This window comes from Ursus maritimus, unplaced genomic scaffold, assembly GCF_017311325.1.
Source record: "Ursus maritimus isolate PB19 unplaced genomic scaffold, ASM1731132v1 scaffold_2, whole genome shotgun sequence".
NCBI lineage: Eukaryota > Metazoa > Chordata > Mammalia > Carnivora > Ursidae > Ursus > Ursus maritimus.
In genome coordinates, this window is record NW_024424452.1 from 21,240,379 (window position 1) to 21,251,295 (window position 10,917).

General features: G+C 43.2%; 1 protein-coding gene across 1 annotated transcript in view; it reads right to left on the reverse strand.

The window, feature by feature from the left end:
• Positions 1–1,161: 1,161 nt before the first annotated feature.
• Positions 1,162–10,917, reverse strand: part of DCTN5 (dynactin subunit 5) — a 17,906-nt gene continuing 8,150 nt past the window's right edge. The window contains exons 4-6 of the mRNA XM_008697158.2: positions 9,306–9,417; positions 5,583–5,685; positions 1,162–2,562 (exon numbers count right to left, since the gene is read on the reverse strand). Coding sequence (XP_008695380.2) covers positions 2,465–2,562; positions 5,583–5,685; positions 9,306–9,417 — 313 coding nt within the window. The 3' untranslated portion in view covers positions 1,162–2,464. The remainder of the gene's footprint in view (positions 2,563–5,582; positions 5,686–9,305; positions 9,418–10,917) is intronic.

Consider the following 10,917-nt stretch of genomic DNA (forward strand, 5'->3'; position numbering starts at 1 on the left):
AAAAGCAGCAAGATGAGAACAGCACATCCACCGTGTGCTCGCATTTGTATGCGTGCAGAGGCTAAGGTATACGTATCTATCTGCTTGTGCTCGCAGACTCAATTGCTATTTTTGTCACCTGTATGTGCCAAATATGGAACAATCTCTAAGGCACATCGTTAAGTAAAAGCAGCAAGATGAGAACAGCACATCCACCGTGTGCTCGCATTTGTATGCGTGCAGAGGCTAAGGTATACGTATCTATCTGCTTGTGCCCGCAGACTCTCCGGTAGGAGAGACCCAAAACTGTTCTAGTTGCCTCTGGGAATTAGAACGTGGAACGGGGATTCTAGATCGGGAAATTCTACTGCACTGTATGTTCCCTCTTTACTAACTGGATTGGATTTTTGCAATCATGTACTTGAGTTACTTAAGGCTTTAAAAATCATGTTTAAGGGGCTTTAAACAATCCCACTTTCTCTTAATTTTCATTGTCACAATAAAATGGGCTGTCAAAAAATGATATGTCAATACCTCTCAATGAAGCTGGAAAGGATAAATTGAAAAAAAAAGTACAGTCAGTTGCATGGCGGTCAGCTTCCTTATAGAGGTATTCCTGGATGGTAATCTGTTGGACGTGCTCTGGAAGATCTCACTAGCTAACGAGAGGTTAGCTTAGACGTATCAAAGCTCTGTCAATTCCAAGATTTGTCTTTATGGTGGCACACAAGGAGAAGGGAGCTGGGGGAGATGCCAGGAAATGACCAAAACAAAAAAACAAAAACAAACCCCAAAACAAAAAACAAAACAAAACAAAAAAACCTGCAACCATCACAGACTACTGGTATCAGACAGCATGCATAGCAGATGTGCTTGCTCCGAGGGCAAGCCTAGTCTCATCTTACCAGGACAGAACTGAATCACACAGCTATGCTGCCAGAAAGACATGGGTGTGACCCCTGGGTCAGCCACTTCATCACTGTAGGGACTGGACCAAGTTATCTAAGATCTTTGAGTGTTTTCTCATCTGTAAAATGGGAATAACATCCCCCTTACTGGGTTGGCATGAGCCATAAGAGACCAGTGAATGTAAAGTCTGTAGCAGGGCACCAGGCATGGAGGGAAGTGGCCGAGGATGTGACGTAGCCGTCATGGAGGGGGAGAGGGATCACCTTCACATGATTTGTTTCACGTGTCTATCTTTTAATGCATAAAAAAAAAAAAAAAGACAAACAGGAAAACGGTTTTACATTGACCTAGAGGAGATCATTACATATAGCCATTTTAACAAACCCCACAACCACATATTAAGTCCAGCCAGCTCCTGCTAGATCCTAACCTTCAAGGCTGAACCATATTACCCCGTTCAGAGCAGAATCAGAGCATTAAGCAAAGCCAAGGTTCTCAGACCTTCCCTTCTAAATCTCCCTCTCAGACCAAGAGGTCGGAGCAGAACCAGGCAGGGTTGTGTTATTACCCAGGAGATGGTTAAGAACAGCACTGGTAATTTCATTTACTCCTTGGGGCTCTGTGCCCACAGAATGATTTAAGAGGCCCCCATGTATATATGTGATTGGGCCCAGGAGAGATATTTTGGTCTGAACTGTGAGGTTTATGGCAAATACAGAGTGGATGAATGGCTCTAGGCCAGAGGACAAGTGTCACAAATGCTACGTCTTCAAGGAAATAAGGCATATGCTGTTGCCTCCAAATACTGTGAGGCAAGGAGTGACTGCCAGACTAGTCCATCCACATGGCAGACTCATGCCTGGGTGTTTGCAAAAATAAAATCTGGGTGCTGAGGGCCCCCCTTCTAGTGAAAGCCAAAGGCCCTAGAATAGAATGCTAGAAAGTCTTTTATGAATCACCCTGGGTTAAAATGACACTTAAGGTCATTTCAGGAAGAAGAGAAATGTTAACCACCCCTCCCTTCAAGTTTTAGTCGCCAACAGGAATCTGGGCTCTGAAAAGTCACACACACTTTTCCCCCCAAGACCATGAGCAATTGTGGCAACTGGCCAAATGTGTTAGCTCAGGAAAGCTGGGAGCGACCCATGTGAGCAGTGTTCACTGTGGGCAGCTAATGGCCGTGAGCAGACCAGTTTCATAACCTCCACGCTGGGACAGTGCTCTGCTCTGTGGACCTGTTTCAGTAGAATCCCATCATCCACAAGACCAATGGGTGGGAGTGTTGGGAACAGATGATTCTGTGTTCTACAGATAATGGTACAAAGGGATCGTTAATAGATAAGGTTTAAGCACAGCATTTGGACACAACTCCTCCAGACATTCTGTTACTAAAGTCTTAAGAGCCAAGAACCTGGAAGGATTGAGAAATTCTAAAGAATTAAACAAAACCAGACAAACAAAAAAAGAAGGTGGAAGGTATCAAAGACACAAGAGCTCTTTGTAGATGCTGGCTGGCTCACTTTGTCCCCAAGTTCATCTTAGAGCTCAAGTGAATTCGAGACATGAGGCAGAGACATTAGACCTGTGTCAAGGGCAAAAACTTCTGGTAGTAGCTCTTGGTGACGTCAATCATCAGCTCCTGGGTACATTCTGGGAGCTCCCCTGAAAACAGTCCTGGGGAAAGAAAGACCTGGTCAACCAAATGGAGCTGGGGGAGGCCAGCAGCTCTGATTTCTGTTTAAACCCCTACAGGGCCCTTTTCTTTACTCATGAGCATTGAAATGCTAGGCCTGACAGCAGAATATTTCTACTGACCATATCTTCAAGATGGTATTTTTGTGTGTGGGGGGAGACAAATAATATGATTCCCCAAATGGATAAATATCTTCCAGGTAAAAGAGGTTCGTACATTATTGCATAATCTGAAGAGTTAAGGCCTCTCTGACTACATGGGAGATTGTTCCAGACAAGGATTTGTCCATCTCCTGGGTTCTGGTGTGACACCTACTGGGCAAGCCCAGGTGAGCAACCCTTGAGGTAAGAAACTGCTCTGTTGTTCATACAACGAAACTGAATCCAATCCCCAAACCTGCTACATACAGACAAATCGTGGACCGGAGTAGAACAGAAATACCTATCGAAAGACAAAAAAACTGTATTTAAGGATTTCTGGGGGAAGAGGCACTCTCACCAACTAGGGGCGGAAGCATACGTTCGTACAACTGTTTGGAAGAGCAATTTTGGAAAAAAGTTCATACCCTGTGACATGACAATCCAACTTCTAAGAATTTATCCTACAAACAACCTTGCTCAACTGAACAATATATGCACAATATATGTACAAAGTTTCTAATAGCGAAAAACCAGGTACAATGTCTAATGATCCATTATACCAGGGAACTGATCAGTTACACTGTGGTACATTTATGTAATGAAAATCATGCAACCATGAAAAGGAGTGAGGGGAATCTCTACATACTGACAAGAAAAGATGCCCAAGATACACTGTTAAGAAAGCAAATTTTCAAACAGAATAGAAAGTGCAAATCTGTTTATACAGGTGTAAACACTTTTATGTATCTGTTACATACATAAGTACATATATATACACAGATACGTATACACACCTGCGTATTAGTATACATACAAAACAAACACATACACTTGCATATATATATATAGAGAGAGAAAATAATAGGTAGATAGAGAAAAAGGTCTAAAAAGTATGAAATTTTCACAGGCACCTTTTACAAACCAGCAGCCTGTGTTAGATTTGCAAACATATGTTTGGTCTGCACAGTATTTAATCTTTTTAAAAAGTTAGCAGCCAACACTTAAAAATTCAGAGATATCACATAGATCTTCAGACTTTCAGCTCCTCATGAACTATCGGAAGTTCTTAGAATGTTAGGTCTGTACTCTTGCCAGCCAGGATAGGCTGTCACTTCAATCACTTCTGTCTGACTCCTACAAGCAGTTTTGGCATTTTGGTTCCTGACCCAGATTCCTTCTGGATGGTTTGCCTTTCATTTTGTTCCACTACTCAGTGTCATTCAGTGGAGCCCTCCAAAAATGTGCCAGTTGTCTTACAACCTTAGGCCTCTTTCTTAAAGATGGAGACTGCCAACAGCAGTATCCAGATGGTTAGCATTAGTTTGTGAAACTACTGAAAACTAACATGGGAAGTATCTTGTCACAGTGCAGAAAGTACTGGACTCCAAATAAGGGGTCTTAAGAGCTAGTCAAGGCTTTCCCATGAACCAGTTCTGACCCTGTGCACAACCCAATCTCTCTAGGCTGTAGTTTCCCCATCTACACAATGATCTCTAAGGCCTCAGGCAGCTTGAATCCTCCATCAGAACCTCCAAACGCACTGCTTATTTGGATTTCAAATACCAAGTAGTGCCTCCCTGCCTCGGCCATCAATGCCCAAAGACCAGAGTTGGTTCTAAGGACCCTGAATAAGTTAAAAGACATTAAGATATTTCTCTGGCAATATACTTCTCACTTCAGATCAGATACCGGTCTGACAATCAACCTAGAACAACTGCTGGGGTTGTTCTGATCTTCACTTGCTAAGAATGATGATACTTTCTCACAGTGGGAACCCAATATAGGGAGAATCACTCAGCAGGGCTCTCCCTCCTCTGCAAATGCAGAGGTGCACAAAACAGCAGAACAGCCTATTTTCTCCCCAAAGAATCTGAGTGGATGATTTTGTACATCTTTGAAACTCACAGTCAATGATCTGAGTGATGAGTTTTTTAATTGGAAAAACAACTAAACCACCCGGGGTACATCTCATATGTTGTCAAATCACTCGCTACATAGCATCGCCCATCTGTGAATCTCTGGTGTGCTTCTGTCCACACTGCGTGAGTTCAATTACGTAAAACCATATAGAGAAGAAAAGAGACTGCCTTGGGGTGGGGGTGGGGACATGAGGTTTTCTTCTTCTTTCTGCTTTTCTGTGTTTTCTAAGTTTTCTAGGAGGAGCGTGTATCACTTGTTTGCTCACGTGTTTGGCCACTGGGAATGCTGAGGTCATGAGGGCTTTACCTGAGGGCATTCTGTCAGCCAAGGTCGTGAGGGGGTGTATTTGCTTCTCTCAGTTGTCCTAGAGCTATCGTTGGTCTTAGACCATGTTTTATGTCAACTTTTCAGTTTGGGCATTCCTGGGCAGTGTGGGAAGTGTAAGTTCAAAACCCCAACCAACATGAAGCCATTGTTAGAAATCTCTGGAGAGACTTTTCCTTTTCCATCCAGAGCCTAGGCCAAGAGAGTCTTGCTTCTTTGTACTTTTCCTGTACTGGTCGCAGGTTGACTCTAGATCAACTTTTACTGAGAGATCACCCTTCAAGAGGGTCTCTCTGCCATACAAGGCTTTCTCTCGCATCCCCACAGGAGTATCAAACCCTAAACCACTCTATTATGAAGATGCATAAACCTAACCAAACCTAACCATGCTTATAAAGTAGGTTTAGTTTCCTCTTTGTTTCTGACCCTTGAAATTTCCTTGTGAACCCAATTGTGCATTTAAAAAGATACTGGTTATATTTTAGATAACATTTCTAGGTAATCTGTAGCAGAATTTTTAAATTAGCTAGATCAATACACTGTCAGATAAAAATTGCATGCGTTACTTTTGTGATAGAAAATCAGCTTGAACTTTCATAATCAACACCCAAGCTTACCTGGGCAGCCTGAGAAGACGGTGAACGGTGGCACCACAGTTTCTGGGGGTAATACTGTGTTGTCAAGAATTTTGCAGCAGTCTTTCAACACACACCGGCGCCCCTGAAATTAAAATCTTCTTACTAGGAAATAAAGCAGGAAAAGCTCGAGTAAAAGTTGCCTGATCTACTGCATGGCATGCTATTTTATATTTTCTCCATTCACGATATCATACAATAGGCAGAGACAATGACAAGAGGTTTGGCCACAATTCCCTACTTCAGGTCGCACCTGCCAAGCAGGAGGAGATAGGGGTATGGGTGTATGAGAGTGTGTGTGTGTGTGTATGTGTATGTGCGTGTGTGCGCACGTGTGCGCATGAACCTGGGGAAGGGGTTGTATTCTAGGAACATTTCAGGTTATCTTAGGTATTACTGACTGAAATTCAGTCTCCCAAGAGTTGTACAATTTTCTTTTTTCTTAAATTTAGTGGACAGCTACTTTTTTGCTTGTCCAACATTTGATCCCCCTTCTTCTGGTAACAGAACCTGTATTGTCCTTGGTAACACCCCTCTGCCCATCACAGTCCCCTATCCTAATCCCAAACCCCAAGCCTGGCCACAAGGACTGGTTTATGGAATGAGCCAAATCAGTCTGATGAATCTCAACATCAAGGCTTCTGCTGGGACTACCGGGAAAAGAAGCTCTTTCCAACAGGGTTTCTAGAGGACAGGACAGACATGTGAACCAGCTGTCTTGTTTCCGTGAGGGAAGAACCTGCCTGAGAGCCTCCCAGAGGAAAGCGGGAAAGAGAAGGAGACTAGTTCTCATGACATCAACTGAACGCCTGGAGCCACCTGTGCAGAGCATTAGGATCTACTTTTGTACTCTTGGTTCATATTAGCCAATAGGTTTGTTTTGAAGGTTTAGGCCAAGCTTTATGCTTGACTTTACCCACTGCTGCCACTTTTCAATTCTGCCATCACCCACAGCATTCTGAGGGCAAGAAATAGGTCTGGTAGATCCATCTGTTTCCTGGGTTAAGGGAGAGGGGAGGCTTCTTCTCTATACAGATTGAAGTTGTGCCTCAGACTACCTGCTGGGTAAGTGAAAGTTTCGGTCTTCACTGACTGCATTTACATCACCAGGGCCTGAGAGTTCACTTGTGTTCTGGTCAGAGGATCTGATAAAACATACTTGGCTGACAATGTGGAATCCCTAATAACATCAGGACAATGTTAACCTGTCCTCATCTCAGGTATTACCAAAGAATATGAAAGATACTTTGATTTGGTTGTATTAAAAATGTCCCCATTATTAATAAATACCCAAATTGTATGTATTTCCAGGAATTTCCAGGTAGAATGCCAAACGAACTTTTTAGAAAGCTTATACCTCGAAGGTCTGAATTTTTTAAGTGACCACTAAGCTGTCTCTCGTGAGGTGGATAAAAGCCTTGGCAATAGTTGGTACTACCTGTAGCTCAGAAACAAGTTATGACCGCAGCTTCCCGTTCATTCTGAAAGTTGTCTCCCATGAATCACCTGCTAGTGGCAATTCCTAAAATACAACAGCTGGCCAGCTCCCCTGTGACTCCCAAATTAACTCAAAGACATCCTATGACACCTAAGCTCCTAATAATTCCAACTAAGCACAAGGGGCACTGGATGGAGAGAAGCCGAATGTGCTGCATGAGGCATGACGCATTCACACAGAGGGCATCTGTAGACAAAGGGCCCTGGAAAAGAAGAACAGTGTGAATAAAACTTCCTCTATGTACCACTGGCCACCATCCAGCCTGGAGGCACCTGCTGCGTCCACTAGATAGCCATTCTGCCCACTCAGGCAAATGATGCTGAATCAGCTTCCAGAACATTCTGGGCAAGCTGATCAATTAAATAGCAGCAAAAGTCAAAACACGGGTACTTCCTAGGCATGAGTGCACTGGCAATAGATGAGGAAGTTAAAAGCTGAAACCTCTTCTTTATTCTTTCCTGGAGGACTTTCCAAGGAAGAGTGAAGAACTCCATGTTGCCAGTATTACAGCTATGCATATCTCCTGATTCAAGTTACTCAGCATCTTTGAGCCTTGGGTTCCACGTCTGGGAAACAGGACATAAAACCAGACCCACAGGGACTCTGTGAGGATTAGAGACAATAAATGTAAAGTTCACAGCACGGTAACAGTGCCCATGAAGATTGCCCGTGAGGCTTTCCTGCAGACATCTGGGCAACTCTGCCTGACACCTGTACCTTCACACTTCCGAACAGGAGGTAGACCACCAAATGGGTGCTATTGGAAGGATCTGCGGGTCATGGGGACAGCTGGACTCTAAAAGAGTCCCTGCTAGCTCAGAGATTCAAGAGTTCTAAAAGAATTTTTCTCCTGAGATTACTTGAGAATTTGTAAAAGGCTCAGCAAGTAGGTACGCCAATACCCAACAGTGACTATATCTGAACTGAAGGCACGAAAAAGCAGAGCACAGGACAAGAAGACTAGAGCTCCCTAAGTACTGGGAAGAGCATTTGGACTTTAACGTTTCAGACATTTAGCTCTGGGGATAAAGGACAGGGCTAACACACTAGGCTACTATGAGGATGTCATCATTTTGCTGAAGAAAATATCAGAAAAATCCAGCCATGGCTTAGAAAGCCTGCTTTTGTCACACAGAATGAGGGGACAGGATGGGTTTCACGATTTTCCCCCTTTCTTCAACATCATGCCAAACGAAAGACGCTCTGTCTCTAAGATACACGAAGGGACTCCTCTGGAGGAGAATATTTGGCAAAACCACTACTTCCTTTCATTCCGAGTAACAGGTCAGATTGGGATGTTTTCTGCAGCAATGTGGCTCTCCACTGCATGGTTCATCTTTGCTGTGCTCTCATGGCTCACAGAATGTGACCGCATAGTTTCTACAGGTATTTTATACTTGAGTATTATCCAGAACAGAAAGCTGCCTCTGTATTAATGGGAACAGCCATTTAAAAACATGAAAAGTCCTTGGTTTTTCCTAGAAGCTAGGATTTGGGTACAAATTTAAAATATAGGAAAAGTTTTCCCTAACCCTTAAGGCAGTTTAGCTCTGGTTATTAACATTCCCGCCTAGGATGTTCTCATAAACCCCATCTGCAATCAAGCTCTTCATCTATGAAATACTGAGAAATTCAACTTTGTAAAGCCTTGGCCAGATGAAATGAGTAGATGTCAAGGCTCCTGTGGACCAGGGTCCCACATGTCCACTGAACAAGGGCCCACTTGTACCCTGCACACCCATCACCCTGAACTACTTGCAGTTCCCCTAATGTCATGCCTGTTGCCCCCACTAGACTGGATGATCCTGGAGGTAAAGCAACAGGTAGGCCATAGAGCAGGCATGGCTATTCATACAGTCTGGGTTCAAATCCCAGCTCTACCACTTCATAGCCCTGTCAAATCCCCTAATTTCTAAGGTCTTCAGGTTTGTTGTCTGCAAATAGGGATAACAGTAACTATTACCCTTGAATGGTTATGGGGGTCAAATGAAAAAATCAAAGGCAAGAGTTTAACATCATACAGAAGATGTTAGATAAAGTTTAGCCATGATTATTAATGCCTAGAAAATTCCAAATCCAATAATAATTCCAGTAGACCAGAAACTACTTCTACCCTGCTTGGCCACAGAAGTGGAGGCCCACTGACGTGAGGGATGGGAGCTGGAGGGGCAGTGAGGCCATTTAGCCAGCCAAGATGTCATACTCACAATCACACAGTTCTTGCCAACGTGAACGTAAGAGCCAATCTGAGCTGCGTTGACCACACAATCTTCCTCAATAAAGACATGGTCCCCGATATGTAAAGGAAAGAAGGCAACGCTAGAGAAGGAAGAGAAGATGAACAACAACAACAAAAAATGTCAAGGTGGTTTGCTTTTGATCAAGGTTTATAGAACTGCTGATCGTACTCTCAACTTCATCATCTTGTCTTAATAAGACAGCTCCCAAAAAGGAAGGAATCCTCAGGCTAGGAGAATTCTGTGTTGAAGATGAATGTGATTACTAGCTCAAAAGCAGTAATATTTAACCAAGGAGTGTGCAAGGAAACAGCAAGACAGAAGCGGTGAGACCTTCCAAGCTAAAAGAGCTGGCACCAAATGAATGCATGTCTTACTCATTCCTGCCTCCTTGGAAATGCTCGCAGGTCACAATTTCGATAATCTGCCCTACAGTGTTGTAGGGGACTGACATCAGTTCCTGGGATATATTTTCTACCATTCAACATTTCAAGAGTTTGCAATATTCACTGATTTTACTGAGTGCCTACTGTGTGCCAGACTCTGTGCTAGAAATTGGAGATATACTGGCAAGCAAAAAGGACACTATCCGGCCCACGAGGAGCTTGCAATCAAGAAAAGAGAGATTAAACAAATGATTATATAAGTAATTAATTACAACTATGATAAGTACTACAGAGTAAAAAATACCAAGTTATAAGTGGAAACTTTACCTAGATTGGAAGTTTGGTAAAAGTTTAATTGAAAGTTACAATTAAGGGGCGCCTGGGTGGCTCAGTCAGTTAAGCATCTGACTTCGGCTCAGGTCATGATCTCAGGGTCCTGGGATGGAGCCCTGTGTTGGTCTCTGCACTCAGTGGGGAGTCTGCTTCCTCTCTCCCTCTGCCCGTGGCCCTGCTCGTCTGTTCTCTTTCTCAAATGAATAAATAAAATCCTTTAAAAAAAAAGTGACATTCAAGCCAAGACTAAGGATGAGTAAGAGTCAGTAAGTTTTCTCCAGACTTCTGACATCATTGCATTCTCCATGATTCCTCAAATGTCATTAACAATGGTTTTCAATCACATTTATAAGTAACTTCAGTACTTGGGATGGAAAATATTTGGACAAGAACTAAAATAAAGTAGCTGGATGCTCACTGGCTCTATCTAGTCCTGTGCTCTATTTTGTCAGGAATATTTTGTCAGAGATGCTACAGCTGGACCTACAGCTTATTTAAATCTTCCCTAATCCGTTTGTATTTTTGATCTGGGACCCTTGCGTGACAATGAATTCCTTGATCTTATCACAGTCAACAGCAGCACTGTCAGCCCTTGAATTTTATTTTATTTTTATTTTATTATTACTTTTTAAAGATTTTATTTATTTATTTGACAGAGAGAGAGACAGCCAGTGAGAGAGGGAACACAAGCAGGGGGAGTGGGAGAGGAAGAAGCAGGCTCCCAGCGGAGGAGCCCAATGTGAGGCTTGATCCCAGGACTCCAGGATCACGCCCGGAGCTGAAGGCAGACGCTTAACCAACTGAGCCACCCAGGTGTCCCTATGTAAGTGTTTCTACCACTAGGTTTTTGAGAACTTTGAGGC